We start from the raw sequence: 21,441 nt of genomic DNA, 5'->3' as shown, positions 1-21,441 counted from the left end.
TTTTTTTTTTTTTTCCTGTTTTTCCCCTCCTTCCTGGCGCTAGGATTTCTCATGCTAGTGTTTCAGATTTCTCTATGGACAACAAATCCTGATCCCCTTAGACATTACAGTCTCAGTGACTGATTTCCTGGCAATTCCTTGTCTATATCTGAATATTCTAGGGCATAGACTTTCCTTAGCCACCAGCTATTGCAAGTCTGTCACRCACATGCTTTCAAGGCTTTATTGAAAATCTCTTGCTGTTGTCCAGTTTGGATATCTGATTTGTAATAGAATTCTTAAGGCTGATACCTAAAGTGCCCATTTAGGAATATTTTTGTTGTTTTTACTTTTCAAATATCACTACTTTTAGAAAATTATCAGATTTCCCTGCCTAGGCCATATCTTTCTTTCTTTTCAAGGGGCTTTTGGATGTTGCAGAAGCCTGCATCATGAACTAATTAATCTCACTACTGTTGTGTAACTGACCTTCCCACCTTCTAAATTTCTTACCCTTTTTGTGTTAATGCTACCTGAAATTGTGTTTACATCTCATTTCAGACACAAGCTCTAGCCTGCTAGTTTAGTGTTGTTAAAAATCCAAGACTGCACAAATTGTCATCACTTAGCTGTTGCTATGTGTCATTTACAATGTTTGATGTAAGCCATGCTTCTCTACAGGCTTGTCTCTACATGTATCCTGCTTGGCTCTGTATGCATATTGTGTGCTAAAGTTTGGAGGCGTTTTGCTTTGGCAGTGCCAGTGTCATATGCTGCATGCCTATCCTTCTGGGTCACCTTGAGGACATAGATAACAGATAGTTCCTTTTATTGGCCACTGGCTGAAGGCAGAGTTTCTSTTGCAAAGCTTTGATTTGTACAGATGCTTTTGAATCCTATTTGTCTCTTTCGATTTATATTAATAGTTATTAGTACTTTTTTTCCTTGTAGTTTCTCTACTCCTTTGATAGATGGTGTGTTTGGACTATGCTGCATGGCTTGCATTGCCAAATGGAACTCTTTTTTTCTCTTCCCTCCAGTCAACCAGATTTTTGTTTCATTATTACAGTTTGGTTTCTTCCAGGTCACCTAGCTCAGAACTTGACTCTTGAGAAAAAGAGGGCCTTTGATGACTGAGACCCAAAGTGCCTCTACTAGATGAATAACTAATTCTGCCTATGTAACCAGAGGATTGGTTTATCTCTCTCAGCCTGTAGGATGAGTACTTTTTGCTTTGTCATGATCCCTTGGTGTAAGAAATGCTTGTGATGACTGACAGTCTGTCCTTTCAGTAGTCCCAGTAAGCACCAAATATGAGTGGACCAGCACTTTCCTTGGTCCTCCTCTTTCCACTATAGTGCATGTGAGATAATCACAGGAAAAGAAAGGCTTACTGAAAAGTTGTCAAGAAGGTGAAAATGTTTATTGTTTTTCCCCCATAGTAGTCTTTTGTTAAAAAGCTCAAGAGGAAAAGTGACTAGGACTGATGGTGATAATGACAAAATAGTGAGCTCTCTACTTAGAATTGGGAAAGAATATGCTCAAGAGTGTTTTGGGAAAATCAGGTGGTCTTAAGCTGTCTGGAGGCCAGGAATTTTATTAAAGAGCTGGCCAAAGTGATTTCAGAATCGTTTGTAGTTATTTTTGACAATTTATGGTGGATAGGTGAGGTACCTGTTTGCTGTAAAGATCAGGCAGTACCTGTCTCTAGAAGGAATGGAAAGAGAGTCTAGATGATTACAGATCAGTTTAATTTTCATTTATAGATTAAAAAAAAAATCTGAAACAAAAACAGTCTRGAAGAACTTGGACAAGGAGCAGACCATGTGGATTTGTTGAGGAAAATCATGTCAAACCAAACTAATTATCATACTGTGACAAGATAAAAAGGTCTTATTGCTAGGGGAGAAGACAGTACCTGGCAGTATATTAGAACTTTTTGTCATAGTCATCCCTAATGTGACTCTAGATGAAATTTTTAGACTATTGGATTTAAAATGGTTAGATAACATTATCCAAAGACGCTTTTTTTTTTTTTTTTTTTTTTTTTTTTTTTTTTTTTTTTTTTTTNTTTTTTTTTTTTTTTTTTTTTTTTTTTTTTTTTTTTAATGTATCTGAATGGGAGGAGATATTTTCAGGTGCTTGTCCTGGGAGCATTTCTTTCAACCTGGTTCATGAATAGAGAATGTAAGTTTGTATAGCATTTGTTAACAATCTAGTGTAAATATGTTAGCTGGGAGGATCTTTAGGCTTTTGGGAGAAGAGAAGGGTGGGAATTCCAACCTTGACAGGTGGAGAAATGGTCATGGAAAAATAGGATGCTGTGTGGTAAGCATAAATGCAGGTTACTTCACTTAAGAAAAAAAATCACTTAAACACAGACACCAGTTGAAAACTGGCTGTTTTGCAGTGGATGCTGCTTGTGTTTGTACAAGGTCACAAGCTAAACATAAGTCAAAGAAGTCCTGTTGTGGAAAAAGCGAATATGCTGCCTGCAAAATGTATGCTGCAATCTTGGTTCTGCTCAGCGTGTGATGGTCTCAGCTACAATAATTTGGTTCTGGATTTGGAGCTGTGCCCTTGAAGAGAATGTGTTTGCTGTCATTATTCCCAGATCTGTGCTCCTGGACCAGGAAAAAAATACAGCTGCTTGCTACCTCATCACTTGGAGTTGAATGTTTCTCACTGAAACAGGCTGATTTCTCCTGAGATCAGTGAAGGGAAAGGCTGATGTGAGAGAGTTGTCTGGGTAAGCAGATTGGGTTCTCCCTTGGGTGTCATATGTGGTCCTTTCCTAAAGCTTTATTTCTGGCCCATGCAGAGTTGATAGAATAGTGACCTGTTGTCTTGGTGCGCTTTGTCAGTTAGTTTAACGTTTGGGCCAGTCTATCTTGTTTAGCAGATGCTGATGTTTTCCAAGAGGGCTATCGAATGGTTGCTTCAGTGTCAGATCCGGTCTTTCCAAGGGATGTGAACTGTTAGTCTTGCTGCCTGAACTGCTGGTAAACTTGTTTTGTCTGGAAAGATTGGCTTTATAATGGCTGAAAGGAGACAGGCATTCAGGTAGTTATGACAGCTTGTCTGTGTGACTGTATATTTATACACATATATGCATATGTACTTGTATATACATACGTGTGTGTATATCCACATATATACATATGTGTGTGTTTATATATGTGTATATGTACACACGTGTGTGCACACATATATAGATATATGTATAAAATTTAATCTTTCAGATTTCACTCAGATTCAACCTTACTCTTAGACCCAACTGGTGATCATGTTCCCAATACCAGATCTTTTTTTTTTTTTTTTTTTTTTTAAGAATAGAGGGTTTATGCACATTGTGTCTCTGTGGCAGGTACTACATGCTCTTTGATGTCCACAGGGCTCTTAAAACTTGAAATTTGCATCCATTCTGCTTTTAGAGGCAGTCTGAACTCAAGATCATCAGGTTCTAGATCAGTCTCACTTGCCCATGCAACAGAGGGGACTCTGGAGCACCTTATCTGTTTGCTGTCAGTTGAACAGTGTCTTTCCAAAGGGAGATGTGGTAGATGGAAGCTCCTGAATTATAAACTTCCTTGTCTCTGTCACTTTGGGCATCTTTAATCATGCATAAAGAGATTGTGAGCTGGATAGGCAGAACTTGACCACTAAATATTGCCTTATAGCTTTAACATATAATGAGAGCAAGTAGGTCTTAACAAGCYGCTAGGTCAAGCATTAGCATGCTGGCATTCTCCTCTCAATTAGATGTCCAAGCAATCTTTGCTGGCCACATTGGCATTGCCAGGAGGGGAAGGGTTGGTAAATGGTTAGAGAGGATTGCACCAACTCCAGGCTTGGAGAGAGCATCAGTGAAAGCTAAGGAATTAGCAGTGTCAATGTCAGACAGGTGATGGGTTAGGCTGGCCAAAGGGGAACARGGTGATTTAGAGCCAACTTCAGGAACCACAGCTAGCCCCCTCTCACCACTGATGTTAATTTTGGGGGCTTCACTGCCTGTTTTCCGAGCCTCTTAGGTGACAGACTTTTCTGCTGACTCAAGAATACTTAGAATGGACTTTCTGTTGTCTCGCACGATGCCTCTGGGTTTTGCCAGGCTGCACTGACAGACATCTGAAGCAGGGATTAATCAGCAGATGCTTAGTCAAAGCTGGCATGTGGTTTTCCAAGAATGCAGAGCAGTTCTCAGGGTCAAATGGCTGGAGCATGTTTGTGTATCTTAGCCAGTGTCATCAGAGCATCTAAATGCAACAGTCTCAGCACTGGAGTGAGATGACTTGGTTTTCTTTAACAAATGGTGCTCAGGTCAGACCATCTTCCACAGAAGGTAAAGACATGTATGTCTCTTCTTTAAGTGCAGCACTCTTTTTAAAGAGGCTCAGCAGTTTTCCCAGATATTATCTCAGTAACACAAGGGCTAAATAAACAGCAACAGATGGCAAGTCCTGTGTTCTTGTACACCGCAAAGCTAGACGATGACTCCAAAATGTATTTTGCAGAGTTGCTACTCACAGCAGGTGAATGTGAGCAAGCAGTGAACTACAGCCAGAGGAGATGAAAGAGCAGCAGGAACGTTGTTACATCCTTCTCAGAGGTGATTAGGAAGAGTATTGGAAAATGATAGCTTACCTCTAGGCTCTGTCTGTCACTGTTTGGGCAAGGGTAAAGGCAGAATTAAGAGATTTTTTGTTGTTTTTTTTCCAAGACATTTTCCCCAGAAGCCCTTTACCAAGATTATTGTTCCCAGAGGCATTTACTTTAGAAGAGAAGAGATCTCGAGAGGCCTTTCCCCAAAGCGCTCTCTGTTATGGGATGCTTTAGCAAGAAAGACTTTTTCCAGAGACTTTGCATTCCCTCAGAAGATTGATCTGTTTTGCAGAGATTTTTCTGTCTGTGTTCCAAAGACTAATTTCTGACTCCATTTGTCTGAAAACAACACTTGACCTAAGACTGGCTGTAGCCTCTGGTCTGTAGTTTCCTTCGTGATGTGGTATTCTGCCTTACTTCCCAGACTGGACTTCCAGCTACAGAGAAGTTATAATCCAAACATTTGTAATTGGTGTTTTGGTTCAATACTGTCTGTGGCTTAGACCCTGCTTAAAGACGAGTTAGAGCCCTAGGTCACCATCCTTTCTGAAAATCATCCCCCCTACTTTCTGACAGATGTCTAAGAACATCTATCAGTATCTGTCATCCTCAATATGAGGGATTAGTGGAACCAGAGACCATGGAAGCAGCCACAATTCAGTGCTGTTTCTTTTGCTTATGCTATGGGAGCAAATTTGTCATTTCTGCTATTTACTGGCACAGTTTAGCAAGGTAAAAGGCTTCACTGGAGTCCCAGGGTCACAAATTCAAAGCTAGACAAATATCGGTATCATGTTTCCTGTTAGTGTTGTCGTGTGATGGTATCTGAAGCTGAAAAACCTATTAGGGTGCAGGGCATCTGAAAAATGTCTAAATGTGGTTTGTATTTCCAAGGCTGTGTATTGCTGGAGTCAKGAACCAATTTAAGCGGAGGAGGATGTATGTGTGAAGGGGAAAGGGAGAGAGAAATGTTGCAGATGTGCTATCTGTATAGGTGGGCTGTAGGTGGGATCATATATGGATGGGCTATCAGTGAAGCTGTCTGCCCCTGCTGGGACCAAGGTTTCGGAGGTGAGATCAAACCACCCGACTTCACTGCCAGGGAACTCCTAATGGCAGTAATGGTGCTGCCCAGGTTGCCTCCTTTGAAAGGTGGCTTGGGTTTTGTTTCTGCACAAGCGACTCATGTTTTGTGAGCACACCATCCACCACGGGGGATGTCTCTGTGAGCAGAGCCCCAGCACTGATGCCATCCTGCATGGCTGTGAATGAATTCGTCCTTTATTCAGCACTCTGYACTCCTGCCGGGCTGAGAGCTCTGCGCTGCTCACAGATGTACATAGATGCTGCCATTTGCAGCACTCGTTCAGCTGAACTTCCACACCCCGGTGCCTCTAATCCTGGACAAAACAGGCTGTGGACAGCCAAACACGAGGCCTCTATTCTTAGTCTGGAGGGCCTCAGAGTCRGTTCTCTGGGGCGCAGGGCGATGAATATGTAGTTACTGGAGCTCTTAACAAAGCAGAGTGAATAACAGTGCTTGTTGTTGGCCCTGAGTGTATACTCCTCCCTCATTGGATCTGTAGCCTTCACTGCAGCTTTTCAGTTACATAAATATGGCCTATTTTCCCTGCAAATTAACATCTTGCTAAGTTTAGGTTTTCATGCACATACAAAACAAACCATCTGATTTTTCACACACAGCTGGAATTCTGGCTCACCCGGAAAAGCCATCCCTGCAAGTATAAAGCCTTTGCAGTAATAACGGATGGTGGTGCTGACGGTGCCCCTGTGAAATCCTGAACGCTGCTTTGCAAGCACTGTCTGAGGTGCCTTGTCCTCTCCCCCAGGGAAAGTCAGACCCCAGCAGCGCGGTTGTAAGGATGTGGGAGAGCCTGTCTTTCCCTGGCAGGCTGCATGGTTACACTTTCCAAGGAGCAGGAGAGCTTTCCTGTGTGTACTGGGGAGTGGACGGTTGGCTGCATGCTTTGAGGCACAGAGTAAATGGTCCCAGAAGACACAAATCTGTTCCCCCCCCCCCCCCCCAAAAAAAAATGTTTTTTTTCCTTCCTCAGAGTGTACTGGGACACTGAGCTGCAGTATCTGGAGAAAAAGCAGCCCCATAAAGAGAGGATGTCATTCAGAAATCACCTGCTCCTGGAGCGTAAGGAGGTTGACTTCCTACCACTGAGACTGGATGACTTTACTAGTAATATAAGTAATATAGAGGTACAGGGCTGCAAAACAGATTCCTGCACATGTTGCTCCCTACTTCAGCATCCTGGAACAATTCAACTCTTGATACAGGAGTTTGACACTGTCAAATCTCAGCTTCTTCTGTTGCAGAGGAAATGAGGAGACCTGGCTGTGAGTCCTTGCAGCAGCCCTAAAATTATCATCCCCTGGGCCAATGGATCTGCCGCCACAGCCAGACTGGTCCTCTATTACTATGGTTTCATAGTGAGACCTTTTCTACTCTATTCCAGGACAATTTGCATGCAGTGACTGAGAGATGGTCTTAAGGTGGAGAGACCTGAGAGCGCCATTTCCTGTAGTTGGGCACACAGATCCTGAAAGCAGCTGAACAGGCAGGTGATTTGGGTGCTGTGTTTCAGCTCAGCGGGACTAGGTCCTATCCTGCTCTGCTGTGGATGTGTGTGTGATCGCAGGTGAGTCATGCAAGTGTATTATTCAACACACACATGTATTCACARAGACAGACAGACTTGGCAACATGGTGTACTCTCAGGTTAACTGYTKTGGAGGATATTGACTTGGAGGCTTTCTGTGYGTGTAATCCAGTGCATCACACCTAWTGATTTTTATTAACTGCAGCCATGTGGCCAGATCTCCACATGTCTCTGAAACCGCTGAAGGAAACTCTTAAAGCGGGGAGCCATGGTGAATGGGTTGACTGGGGCTTTTTAGGGGAAGATGTGATAYCTGAAGCATCTGATCTCTTTTATTGTAATGCTTCTGACCAAACTGAATCCTCCAGGTGATAGCCAGCCCCTCTGAGCATTAAGGCAGTAGAGCAGAAGAGGAAGTGGTGTAAGATCTTTCAAAAAGCTCTCAAAGGAGTCAGATGCTAAGTTCTCAGTTTCCTTTAAAGTGRCTTCTCTGTGTGTGTGATGCTTTAGAAAAATGCACCCCAAAAGATGTGGAGTGAGAAATTGCCCCTTCAGGAGAAGGATTAGGGCCAGATCTCTGGATCCCTAGCTTTTTGTGTCTGTCRTTAGAGCCAGTCAGCACAGAGTGTCAGTGACGGCAGGGAGCTCTGCACATAGCTTTCTGTTCAACATCCAATGGGAGGTGTTGCAGCTGGAGTGCCTTTCCGCAAACTCCAACACTCCTGCCATGCATTTAGACCCAATTTTGCATGACCCAGATAATGAGAATGCAAGGGAAGGTTGAAGTATAAAAGATGCTGATGCTTTGGATATGTACAACCCACTTTCTGCTGTTTTGATGCAATGCTGTCTTCCACTCTGGGTCAGGTTAGTCCTGTTCCACCTCTCAGCATGTGGAGGAGGGCTGGGGATTTTTTTTTTTATGTTTGGAAGAAATGAGACATCCAGGAAAAGCTAAACTTCTGTCTRTCACCATAATCCTTTCCTGCTCTCTGGTTTGGGCCTCTCTCTCCCAGGTAAAAGTGAACAAAGACAGCAAAGCCTCTGATGTTAAGCTGGTAGTTTCGCTTGCTTTTGATGATCCCTGTCCTTTTTCTCTGCTGTGTCCCCCAGACAGCAACGGATGCTGGTGAGTCCTCCTCCACGGGCAGCAGGCAGCCTGCAGCAGTAATGAGAGCAAGTCAGGCAGTGCCATCCTGTACAAGCCTCTGTCTGCTCTGCGTGTGTGCATCTGCAAGAGCGCGCACTCCCTCGCTCTCCCTTCTCCCTCTTCCCTCGCTTTCATAACCCTCACCCCCCCCTTTCCTCCAGCTCTTGTTCTTTCCACAAGATGCAGGGCTAGGGAGCTAGGCAAGTGGCATGTTGCTGCCATTCCTCTAGAGATAACTGTGGCTGGGCTGGGTCGTTCACCCTCCACAACATACCAGGAGTCTGCAGACCCTGTTACTCAGGGTCTCAACCAGCTATGTCCATCAAGCACCCAAAGCCATGTAGCCACCAGCCTGCTGCCAGCTGCAAGACAGGTAAGAGCTAGGAGTGCCTTGTTATGTAGCTTCTTCAGAGGGCCTCRCTGAGTGATGAAAAGCCTCTGGTCCTCTGCCAGGTTATGACTGCCTGGGGGGAGTTTTGCTTACTCCTGCTCCAGTTTATGGGGAAGAATGGCTCCACAGGCAAAGTGGGAGGGGAAGGGTGCTGCTTAGATGTCACCACTGTTACTGTCATGGCTGTGCTGCTCCTGGTGCATTAATCTTTCTGTGGCATCTTATGAATGGTCAGAGGGACGCAGACAGTGTTTCTAATTAGCAGGYGGGAACAGAGCACAGCACATTTCTTCTGTTAACCCCCAGCCTGCCCCTGGCTGGGCTGATAGGAGGAGCTGGCCTGGTTTTGGGGGTAATCTCTGTTTCARTTGGATTAGTGGTGGTTCTTTGATGCTGGGAGAAAATGTTAGTCGATGCTGGTGCCTGTAGCTCTGATATCTTGGCTGCGTTTTGATTTTCCTTTACTATTATCATTTTTTTAGCAGTGGATTGTATTTCTTTTGAATATTTGCATTGAGGTTATCTGTGACATTGTGACTAGCACCAGGGCCGAACACTGGGGCTGAGCTGGTTAAAAATAAGACTAATTGAAGTGAAAAGAGAATGTGTTGGAGGTGAGAGTGCTGTATCAAGCAACGGCTGTAGTGAAAACTTGCAGATGGCAGGAGTGTTTGCAGGTGGGGGAAGAGCTGCAGGCTAATCCAAGGGGGCTCATTTTCCTGTAGCCCTGCCTGGAGGGCTGCTATTGCTTCTGGAGGGTCACTGCAGTAACAAGGGTCATTCCTTCATCCTGTCCATTTGGTAGGAGCATAAACTGGTGATCTGGCTTAGCTAAAAGCAATACAACAGACCCGTTGMACTAATGTCTTCTCTCTGGCTGCTCGTCACTGCACCCAATCCTGAATCTTAGTGGTTACGTTCCTCTGTCCGAGGAGTCCGTGTGTTGTCGTGGCTGCGCCTCAGCTCGGAGCCTGTGCACTGCTTGTTCCAGCTGTGTTGCTGCGCTGCCTCGGGGCCTTTCTCTTAGGCTCCCTTGTTTTTGCAGCCCAAGGTTCTTCCAGAGCAGGTATATGGCACTGGCTCCAGGCAGGACAGGGCTGTTCTCTTGCCCAGCCACCCACCCACCTGGCTCTGGAGATGTTCTCCGGTTCTTAAGGTTTGTCTAGTGCCAGCATTGGCAGAACTGTGGGATACATCTCTGTCCAGACTGACAGGACGTGTGTGATTGCAGGCCAGTCACCTAAGAGAGATTTGTGCTGGATGGAGCAGCCATTTTTATGAAGGAAGAATTATGTGCTGGAGAAGAGGATGAGCCTAACTCCTCTCGTTTATGCTTTAATTAAAGCTAGAGCAGCAGCCTCCAGAGATGAAAGAGAAGTCCCAGCTCACCCAGGCAGTTAACGGTGTTTGTATTTCATCATACAAGTCTCCACTCAACTGCTAACATGTTTGAAGTTGAGCACATGCTCAGGTGTTTTGCTGCAGTGGGAGTGACCTTCCAGTGCCACGTTGCGTTTCTGTGTAGTGGTTAGTAGTCCCAACAAATCCTTGCTGTGGGACCTGGATGCCCTGAAAGTCCAAGGCTTTTGAAATAGCAGTGATGAGAGCAAACAAGTGCAGACTTCATCCCTCGTAAATGGATTTGTGACTGCAACCCCAGCATTTCAGGGCTGATTTCTAACATTCAGTAAATGACTAGCTCATAGAGTGTTCAGTGAGCAAAATGCAGGCTGCTTACAAGCACCTTGAATGATCACTCAGCGGAAAATTAACCCTGTCTTTCAGCAAGTGCCTCTCCCTGATTTGTGTCAAGTGTCAGATCTCGATCAAGATGTACAAGGAATGGAGCATCTGGGGTAGGGAATCTTTGCGGAGCTCTGTCAAGGTCGATCAGCCTTGAGTTCCCAGCCGTACACACCAACTGCATTACAGACACTGCCATATTGACAGCGGCAGCAATGCTGAAAGCTGGGAGGACTCCAAGGCTGCACAGAGCAGCTCTGTGTCAAGTCCAATCCTTTCTGCTTCCCTGCTTCGTGCTTAACAGCATCCTCTCTGAATTACATGCACACATATACAGAAGCACGAACGTACTTCTTTACGTGGAACTACTCCTGGACATGGGAATATGTTTCCTAGGAGAATAACTATGAAATTGTAATGAGGTGCATTAAAGGGGAAACTCTTCCCCTTGATTCCTTTGTGCACTCTACCACACTCTGCCTCCCACATCGCTTAGCTGTTGTTTTTCATCCTGTCTGCCTGGAGGATTTGAGGAGAGAGTTGGGAGCACCCAGGCTGGGGCCAGGAGCCTTGTAACAGTTGGAGGCATCTGTTCTGCTGCAGCGATCACAACAACTGAGAGCTGCAAACATGTCCAGGAGACACTTTTATCATTGAYGGGGAGAGAATTTAAATAGCTGCCATTCTCTTAAGCTAAACCAGGGACAGAATTGTGGATCATGCTTTATGTAACTCATTTTTATTTTTGAACATGGTCTTTTATTTTCAAGGCAAATTCAACTCAGTGGGTGTCTCCTATCTCCTGGCCTGTCTCATTAGCACATGGGATGAGGCAGCTTTTATCAATACCTCCCATCCAGTGTATCAGCTGCATGGTTTTCTCACCTACCCCTGCAACTTGAGCTCTCCTTGTTTCACCTCTCAGGATTTCCTGTGTACCTGGACTGATACAGAAAAGAATTTGAGATAAAAGGTGATGAGAAACCTTAATGCCTTTAAAAGTTTGGTGCTGTGTTCATGGGTGATTAGTGATGGTACTAGAGCTCCTTTTTAATAGGAGGAGCTGTTTCGTGGTTCTGTGTCTCATGGGGAGACAGTCTGTAATTGTTTTGCAGTTTAGGCACCTGTCAACATTAGTTATAACTTCCTCTTGTCCAGACAGTCACCTTGTACTGGACCAAGTGTGTTTTACTGCAGACCCTTAGAAAGGCAGGCAGCCTGATACAGTGACCAGGGCATTGCATATTAGCTATTTGCTAGTAACAGTAACAATTTTCTTTCAGCCTTAATTGCAAACAGTGATGGAGAAAAGCAAGCTCTGGAGACAAATTATTGACTTGAATAAACTTGGTCTTGGGCCCCGTATATACTAATCTGACTTCTGGATAAATTTTGAATCACAGTATGTCAGAAGGAGACCAAAAGACACTTTGTATCATAAGAGGTTCCCTGTGTGTTTTTGCATTAAATCGATGGTGATTGTTCATTTCAGTCCCCCAGCACCAGAGCAGAACCATTGGGTCACAGCAGAAGCTGGGCTGAGGCGAAGGCTCGTGGTTGAGCTGAAGGCTGGCTTCTCAGTGTGCCAAAGGGAACAGCAGTGTCACTGCTGTTCCCTTTGGCATGACAACAAGGTAGTGTTTGAGGCAAGCCAGCACTTCAGTACAAACCCTCATGCAGCAGTCTCTCTGAGCAGTTCAGCTGTCTGCCCAGTTGTCCACTGGGAAGCCCTGACCACTGCAGGAGGCAGCCCTGTGTACTTGGTATTTTGCAGTCACAGAGCCTACAGCGCTTAGCTCCTTCCAGAGAAATCATAGAGCCAGTAGGGTCTCATGAAAACATACCAAAGAATGACTTCAGCTATGGGGATGTAGCTGTCAAACATTACAATTGTCTGGAGAATCACTTTCTTGATGCTAGGGAAAAACCACTTGGTCTAGCGAGTCATGAAGCACAACCTCAAACAAGTTGCTTGCAGTACTACTGAAAAAGAGATGCTGACACAGAACCAGTGAAGGTCACAAAGCAACAGCAAACACAATTGCACATAAGTTCAAAAACCCTTGTGGCATGGATCACTGTAAATACAACAAGATCTTGAAGTCAGAAATGAAAAGTGGAAGCTACAGTGAGGGGGACTCAGCATGATGGCTAGTTAAACATAAAATAATGGAGTCCCAGAGAGGCAAGCAGACCATCAAGGAAGTAAAGCAAGAGTGAGAAGATGGGGTGAAGTCTCCTTAAATGTCAAGGTGAAGGAGATTATCTAAGGCTAACCACTGTAAGCCAAGCAAATAAACTAGTTAGTGAAGATGTTCTCAGATGTGCCAGCCACAGGCTGACTAAGGTAAGGCCCACCGTTTTCTTTGAGAAGAGTGGTCAGCTATCAGTTGCAGAAGGAGCATCTGGGCAGCCAGAGTGGAAGGAACAATTTCCTTGACTTTTATCCAGCAATTGGGTGGCGATAGCTGGGACCAAGTGAAACTGGTGGAGGGGTTTGTTCTGGAAGAAGTTTTGGGGTAAAAACCACTTGAATGGCAATCAGTAGAGACATGGACAAAATGCGTGAAATAGGGAGGCAGTAAAAACAATATGGTGAAAATAGGGTGAGTATGGTAGAGATAAGATTAATGTCCAGGCTGGCAACTTCTCTACCTCTCTGTTCAGTCACAGCCAACAATCCCAATGCTGTGCATATTTACTGCTTGTGTGTTTGCTATTTGTAGGTCATGAGGAAATTGCTTTTAAATGTTTCTTAAAGAGATTTAAAATTTTGGATGAGATTCAAACCTAATATCAAAATGRGTTATTTTATTAAATGATTTTAAACAAAAGCTATAGAATAGAAACATGAGGGCCTTTTTAGAAGGAATTTGCTCTAAACCTCTTCTCCTACTTCACAGAAGCTTTCTAAAATATTACCCTCTAGAACATAATTCTCTTTATCTGCAATTTAATTACATTTCCCCTAGCGCCTGTGTCAACACAGCATACTTGTTTTATTCCCAATTAGCTCAAACCTAGCCTGAGAAAGCAAAAGAAGGAAATACTAATTTTCAGTCATTTGTAGGCTGCTCCAGAACCTTTTTCACCTCAATAAGTGAGTGTACTAAAGTAATGGAGTCATAGGRATTGGAGTCTCTGCCCAAACTGGTAATGGTGATGAGCTACCAGTATGTAAAACTGGGATAAAAGCAGGAGAGACAATGCTTGCTTTTTTTTTGTTATTTATTTTATTTATCCCRTCTAGAGTGAGTTAGAGTTTTTGATTTGTTTCAGACTGAAGCAAAGTCCAGAGATCTGAATAACAGACAAGAATTATTTAAACTAGAGTTCTGTTGGTTGAACATTTTGTTGAAACCTCTTCTGCCCCAAGTGTCTGGCTCTAGATGGGCTGAACGTGAGATCTGTGGTATGTCCTGGAAGCTGTACGAAGATACAGAATCACTCCTAATACCCTGCGGTTGTCCAGAGAGAATGTGAAAGTGCAGAAACGCACTGAGACAAAAATTACKTATTAAAGTCAAAACCTTGGTAATGTTATATTGAATTTGGCTTAGGTTTAGGGCAAGGGCTGAAGGTGATTGTTGTTTGACTTGAACAAACTAGCATGTTGTACCAGAGGCTAGTTGATGAACCTCAACTTCAACTATGGCTGAGAGGAGATTGTATCAGCCCTTGCGTTTCTTCAATGGTTGTCTTATGATAACCAGAGACACAGTTGATCTGAATCAGGATGACCTGGGGTGTTGCAATGGCAGAATGAGAACAAGGCAAGTAATTTCCTTGCTAAGTTGTGCAGTGCAGGAGAGGATCTAATCTGAAGAGCTGGGGTCATTCTCACAGTGCTACTAATATTTGTATTTTCTTAATTTTTGTTAGGACTGTCTTTCCCTAGGGATGTTGCTAAATAATAATGTGCTTTCTCAAGACATGCTTCCCATTAATAGCACAAGGACATCAGACCTGGCACTGTTCTAGTGGAAGAGAGGCAAATGACTACAAGTTTTCAGAAAATAGGCAGAAGAAAGCTGTGACAGAGAAAAGTAATGACTTGTTTAGCTGCAGAGGACATTTTAACCTTTTCTGAAGATCAGAGTTAAGATACAATGGGAGCTCAGAGGAGATGGAATAAAACTGGTTGGCACAGCTTTGCAGAAGAGTCAGTRTGGCAGAAGGGTCACCAACCATCAGCAGTAGTCAGGAAGCAGAGGTCCCACATCAGGCGGCTGGTGCCCATCCAGCTGCAGCTGTGACTGCAGCATGGCCTGGCACCCTGGGGCTGGTGATGGAGATCCCATGGCTTGGACCCTTAGTGGGTCAGCCACTCACGTAAGTATCTGGTGCTTCTCCAGCCTCTAGTGAAATCCGTGCGTCATGTTGCTGACTGCTGAGCCAAGCCCAAAGCTGAGGGTCGTGCTGCAGCCCCACCATGGGGGTGCACATGGAAGCCCTCCTACATCTTCTGCCAGTTCAGGATAGAGGTCTGAGTCCAGACAGAAAAGGGAATCAGAACCTCTGAAGCAGAGTGAGCAAACTAGGGAAGGCAGGGAACTGGCTGGGGGCAGTGAGCAAGCAGGGCTGCAAACAAAGTTCGAGATGGGAAGGCAGATAAAAGGGTTTAGTCACACCCCTAACTTGCCAGGTGGGTTTTTTTTTTCCTTTTATCCCATATCCTGCAAGAAGGTGCCTCTCTTGTCTGTTAACACTTTTATTTAGCTCTGCTGCTACTGGAACTATTTARTGAAACTCCTCAGTCCCTTCTGTCTGTAGCAACTCTTGATGATCTGAGGGCAGGAGCCTTCCCTAAACCTCAGAGGAGTTGATTAAAATGATGCAAGCTGATGCTTTATTCCAGCATACTGAGAGTGACAACAGCAAGAGCTTTTACAGGCATTTCCCCCTCGCTTCCTGCCAGCGTCTGGCAGCCACCGTCCGTGCCGAGCCATAGCCCTTCTCAAGAGGGTAGAGGCTGGGGGATTTGTGAGCAGGTTTTACACGGAGGTGGGTGCTGAGGGATGCAGCGAAACGCGCTGATCAGGTGGGCTCTTTCAGCAGTGCCACCAATGAGCTGTGTGAGCCGGCTCTGCAGCGGAGCCGAGCCCCAGCCTGCTGGGTTAGGCTGCTTTAGTGCTTGCTGGATGTGACAGAGCTGCTCTGAGCTGTGCTGCTGCCCAGGGAGAAGTGGAGAGGGGAGGTGTGTTGAAGTGTGACTTTCACCCTGTGCGGAGGGTTGTCTCTTAAGAGACTACTCTGCTCTCTCCCCAGAGCCTCTCCGACTACGGTGTTGACAAAGACCCACCAGGAGAGAGAACAGGTCARAGGCAGTGAGTATCTTTTCTCTGTGTCTGTCTGTCTGCAGTGCCTCTGTGGTTCAGTTTACTTGGCTTTATTGCATGTGAATGGATGATCTTAATCTCTTGAAGCCCCTTAAGTCTTGTGTTGTATATCTTTGGGCTGCTAATTTTTTCTCTTGGGATGGCTTCTTTRTCTTTGCTCAGGTGATTTCCTGGGGTGGTTTGATAATCTGAATGTCATAAGCAAAACACCTCCGCCCTTTCCTTCTCCCAAGGAGAAACCCCCAAACCCATCCATGATGAGGCTGGCAATTCTCACTGACGAGGGGTCCTTTAATGGGAGGGGGAGGTAGAATGAATGATAGAGTATGAAGAAAAACCCTCKCTGCAGACCTCTGCTGGAATGCCTTTACTGACCCACAGATTATATTTCTAAAGTCATAATTAACTGGCTTTATTTGCAACCGAAGGGAGTACAGTGGGTATGTGAGCCCAGCAGTGGGACTGCCTTCACAAGAAGTGCGGGTTTCTGCGTCCACAAAGTCGGACAGACTTTGGGACCACTGGGAAGTTCACTGCTGCTCTGTTGTGCAGGTTATTGCTGTGTAGGCTGGTGAGCGAGTGGGAGTGCAGACGAGCAGGGAGCAGTTTTGTTAGGGTGCCCCCAAAAGCAGGCTATTAGAGGGGACTATGAGGGACAGGGAATGCGGCAGGTACCCAGCTCCACTTCCTGTGGGCAGTGTGGCAATGGGGAAGAAGAGTAGGGGCTGCTGGACTCCAGGAGATCACGTGCTGTGGCCTCACATGTGGGTGAGACTGTTAATGAGGAAATTTAAAGGGGCTTAAGGAATTACAAGGATTGGTTTCAGTTAAAGCACAGCAAAGCAGCCGGTCAGGGTAGGGATTAAGGAAATGCATTCACTGGCATGTAGTGCAATCCCACTTCCATTAATTTAGTTGGGAAGAGGCTTTGAGTGTTTTTAATGAAATCAGGTTTTAAAATGGTTGTGTTGGGCAGCCCAAGCTTTGGTACCTTCCCAGGACCAAGGAGAACAAGGACCTGGCTTCTCTGCACACAGTCTTTTCTCTCATTGGTTTCTTTACCTTCTCTTCAGTGTCCCCTCTGGGCGAGAAGATATGGAGGTTATCTAGAACTTGGCCCCATCCTGACAAGTAGGAAACATTTGTGCTGTGTTCACTATACAAGCATCTTGATCCTACTCTCTGTCGCATCGACCTCCTGGCTAGTGGCTTTTGCCTTCATTCTCTGATGTGAGATTAGTTCAACCAACTGGCTGTGTGCCAAGGTCAATGGAGCCTGACACCCCTATGTCCCTTCTTCCTTCCCTCCAYCTTTCCAGACAGTAAATTTCCCCTGTGGCTTCCCACAGGCTCCCACCACCCAGAACAAGAGGAAATGCTTTATTTAAGTAATTTTTGTGCGAGTGTTTGAGCCTGTGATGGTGAAAGGACCAGTTTCTGCAGACACGTGAAGTGCTTCTGTTATTTTATTTGCAGTGCCAGCTTTTCCATGATGCCTGGCCAGTAACATCAGCCATGACGTGGAGGGACAGGGACAAGAGGTAGTTTGGTCATCTTAGTAAGAGCAGTCCGGAGCTTTGCCTGTTGAGGAGAAACCTCCAGAGGTGTTGAATGATGAGTACGATAATGTCAACTCCTGCTGCTCTGTGGTGAGCTGTGACACCAAAGTCAAATCACTTTAGACCTGCAGCTGGACTTAACCCACGGTCCTGGTCTTAGAAGGAAAAGCTGTCTCTCCTGTATGATCATGCCTCAACTCTGAACATCTTCTGTTGAGAAATCGACCTTCTACTCTAGGAGGAGAGGATCAAATGTGTTGAGAACAACTGGCCCTTCTATTTTGCAGAGGATTCTTTTATGTATTTTTAAGTACCAGGACATGAAACAGTAAATCCCTCCTTCCTGCACTCCTATCTTCTGCAAACAGCCCTGTCTGCTGTCCAAGCCAGCCAGTGAAAGGGTTAACTATAACTGGATGCCTGAATGGCTGCCTTACTGATCCCACGGAGGTAACTGAAAAAACATGATGCATTCCTCATCGCTGCCCATCCTGTCACCATTTACYTTGTCCAGTGAGCCTTTAAGCTCACCACACTGTTCCCTCTTGCCCTTGCCTTGCCTCTCCACCACCCGTAGACCCAGTTTCTTTTCCTTTCCTTCTCCCATGTCCTGTCTTGGAAGTCATGACCTAGAGATCAGTGTTTCATGAGAGACAAGCTCCTTTCTTAAGCCGCAGCATCTCTCTCTCCCATGTACTGTGATTCCCTGCTGCAGTCCCTTGATCTCAGACATCAGAGAGAAATCTGAGCAGCATTGCGGTAATGCATGTCACACCTCTTGCTGAGAAATTTGGGAGCTTGCTAGAACAAACAGTGCAGGGAGGATAAAGGTTGGGGACTGGGACACTGGGAGAGGTACCAGAGAGATCAYAAAGTGTGAGGGACTGAAAGGAGCAGGTCCAGCACACTCACTAGGAAGACAACACTTTGCATGCAGTATTTCACACTGATGTTTGAAGTTTATGTAGCATTTCAGCCTGAGACCACTGGTCATGGCTCTATGTTTTGAGGCAGTCTGAGAATTTGTGCGACTAAAGATTTCAAGGTTTTGTGCCTTTTCAATGCTGTGAACTGTCAGTGCTGCACCAGGGAGACACTCACTGCATTCAATTAACATTTAATTTGCTTTAAGATTACATGAAAATGTGCAGTAATAGAAGCTGTCTGAAGGGCGGGAGGAGAAGGGGGGAAACAAGCATGCTACAGATTGGCTCAGTGACTAGCGCTGAAGTGTTCTGCAAGAATTACATATGGAAGGGAAAAATACTGTGCTTCCCTCTGCAGTTATAGAAAGTATTTACCATCTGTTGGCACTAGGGCTCAGAGAAGGGCTTCCTCCAGCACAGGAGTGGGTCCAGCGGTTGAAAAGTGCAGACTTGGCTGTTGAGTTTGCTCCCATAAGCAGGAGAGCATGGTCCCATTTGATGTCGGGGAGAATCTTGTAGAAGCGATGCTGTTAGGCTGGAGAGGCAAACAACAGACCATGCCCTTCTAGACACCATTTAAAGTCATTAACCGGCATCTGTATGTTTTTGAGAGGAGACAGTGCCAGTCCACTCTAATGCATGTGTTCCATTTCCCTCTTCCTTTGTGTTTCCTCTCTTTCCAAGTCCTCCCCGTCCGACTGTTATATAACGAATGATGCTGTGTATGTGTCGTCCATCCCAGGAAGGGACTGGCAAGGACATGAGGGGCCTGCAGAGAAGTGAAGGCTCTGGGACTGTTTTAAAAATTTAGAGGAAAAAGCAATAAAGCCATTTTCTGCATAGAATCATAGAATCAGTAAACCTGTCATGAAAGAGACAATTCTAGTCTGCTTATATAACYGTGAGCCTTCAGAGCCCATCTAGGACCCCGGCTGGGCTCTCTGCAGCCCAGGCTCATGTGTGCAGRTGCCTTGCTCCCTCTCCTCTTCCTCCTGCTCCCTCCTGTTCTCATGCACTGGTGTTTGTGCTGTTTTGGTGCTACTGGATCACGGTGACTGATTTCTGGTATTGTTCCCCTTTGCTATCCTCACACCACCTCCTTAGAGCTATCTAAGAAACCATCCCAAAGAGCAGCATTTCCAATATTGTTGCCAGTCAGACCGGTCATTCAACTGGATGTGCTTTTAGCTGCTCTGAGGCTGTATCCATCATTAGTATCTGCTTAGCATCGGAGATGTTTCAGGATCCCTGCTGCAGAAGGGGGGAACAAGAGACACAGATTTGACCAGGTGCAGAGCCACTGAGGTCTTTTTTCTGTGACTCTGGCTAGATTTGTAATCATCATCTTCTTTGGTTTTCCCCTGCTCACACCCCTGCTCCCCCACATCGACCACAGGAACAGAGGGATGAGGACTCGCCTGGGCTGCCTGTCTCACAAATCAGACTCATATAATGATTTCACAGCTATTCTTCCGGACAAGCCCAACCGGGCTTTGAAGTGAGTATAGCTGCAGCATACTACCCCATCACTGTTTCTGTATTTCCCCTCCGTGCCCGCCTACCCCCTCTACTTCTATTATTTCCTTCTATTGTACTTTGTATAGGCTTTAAACTCCGATTTTTGTAGCCACARGGAAGGAGGAAAACGCAACAAAGAGGAAACAGCAGCAACTCTCTTAATAAATACCCAGATCATTGATTTTAGCTCATCTCTGAGGCAAGACATACATACTGTCTCCACTGTTGCACATGGCACACATGTCCGCACATATTTGAGTACAGTTCCCYCTCTATAATAGCAAATCAATGTCTGAGCAGTTGGCTGTGTAAGGGTTGATCAGCAGTTTCAGGTCATTGCCCTCCTTAGCTAACTCTTGTTATTAAATATTGCCAACAATGTCCTGTATTCATTCAAACAACACTTAGTGAAGATACTTTAGACATTTTAGAGTCCTGATTTAAGATGAGAGGTTGGATTCATTTGTTCACAAGTTGCTGCTTACATCTGAGCTAAGCATCTAAACTTCCCTTTACAGTCAGGAAAGAGAAATAAACGCTTCTGCAGGGGTGGGTTTCATTTCACTTGATTTTTGACGTTTACAGTGTAAATGTCTGCATCTGAACTTGTTCCCTGGGATGCTGTTTAGAGTCAATGAAGAAAAATTGGCCCCTTTTAGGGTGATTCATCCGGCCTATTTTACCCACCTACTTGAGGATGAGGTGAACAAAACCCTTTGCAACTCCTCGCTGACTCTAAAGGGAGCCCAGGTGACTTGCTCATCTGGAGACCTCTACGCTGTAAATGTCCAAAGTTAGGTGAGAAGAACTCCAGTCTTGGTATCCCTGTCAATCAGCTCCAGARGGGACCAGCAGCTGTAGGTGGTCTGCAATTTGTTTGTTTCTTCCTTTCTTTCAGAAGACTATCAACAGAAGAAGCGACAAGATGGGCAGATTCTTTTGATGTCCTTTTGTCCCACAAATGTGAGTAGAGATCAAAATCTACCTTTTGTTTCCTGTGATCCAAATACTGATCACAGCTAGGGCAAGTGAAACATGCACTCCAGAGCACAAGAATGGTCCCTTGGGACACCCCATCATTGCTTCCCGCTAGGCAGTGGTCACGGTAATTTGCAGGAGGTTGTTGTCCTCTAGTTAGAAGGTGAGGAAGGGAGCTCCTGTGGGTTCCTTTCCTGGCCTTGCTCTAGACTGCCAGAGTGATTGTAACTGATATGTTGCATGATATCACGCTCTAGCCCTCTCCAAATCCGGTGGATGCGTTGGACACCTTGCTGCTGGGGAAGGGTTTTCCTAACTGTCCTGTGATGCCAAGGCTGTATCTGTGTGTACCTTACCTTGGCAGAATTCCCCTGGGTTTAGTCTTTCCCAAGAGCAAATGGCAAGCGCTCTGCTTGCTAAAGCTGCCTGGGTTTCACGAAACTAGCTTGTTTCTCAAGCTTCCTCACTCYGGCTGCTCTTCTGAGCTGCCATGCAACTGCATGCTGCTACAGGGCAACCATATACTGTAGCAAGTGGAGGAGGTCTCTCCTGAGACATTGTTCATGCTACTCATCACTCCACTGAAGTTATACTGATGGGCATTAGTATTTTATCTTCACATTTGG

The 21,441-nt window shown here is 45.3% G+C and overlaps 1 protein-coding gene across 2 annotated transcripts in view; it reads left to right on the top strand.

Annotated features, from left to right (window-relative positions):
• Positions 1-21,441, top strand: part of RGS8 (regulator of G protein signaling 8) — a 36,264-nt gene that overhangs the window by 3,433 nt on the left and 11,390 nt on the right. Inside the window, exons 1-4 of one of the 2 annotated variants that reach the window (XM_085312126.1) lie at positions 15,763-15,822; positions 17,311-17,843; positions 19,716-19,817; positions 20,736-20,800. In XM_085312126.1, coding sequence (XP_085168252.1) covers positions 17,818-17,843; positions 19,716-19,817; positions 20,736-20,800 — 193 coding nt within the window. In that variant the 5' untranslated portion in view covers positions 15,763-15,822; positions 17,311-17,817. Of the gene's footprint in view, positions 1-15,762; positions 15,823-17,310; positions 17,844-19,715; positions 19,818-20,735; positions 20,801-21,441 lie in introns of those variants that run through there. The other variant, XM_085312125.1, reaches the window with a different exon arrangement.

The sequence above is a fragment of the Rhea americana genome, unplaced genomic scaffold (assembly GCF_003343005.1).
Source record: "Rhea americana isolate MKP2758 unplaced genomic scaffold, rheAme1 scaffold_358, whole genome shotgun sequence".
Classification (NCBI taxonomy): domain Eukaryota; kingdom Metazoa; phylum Chordata; class Aves; order Rheiformes; family Rheidae; genus Rhea; species Rhea americana.
This window is presented reverse-complemented; position numbering and strand designations above follow the sequence as displayed.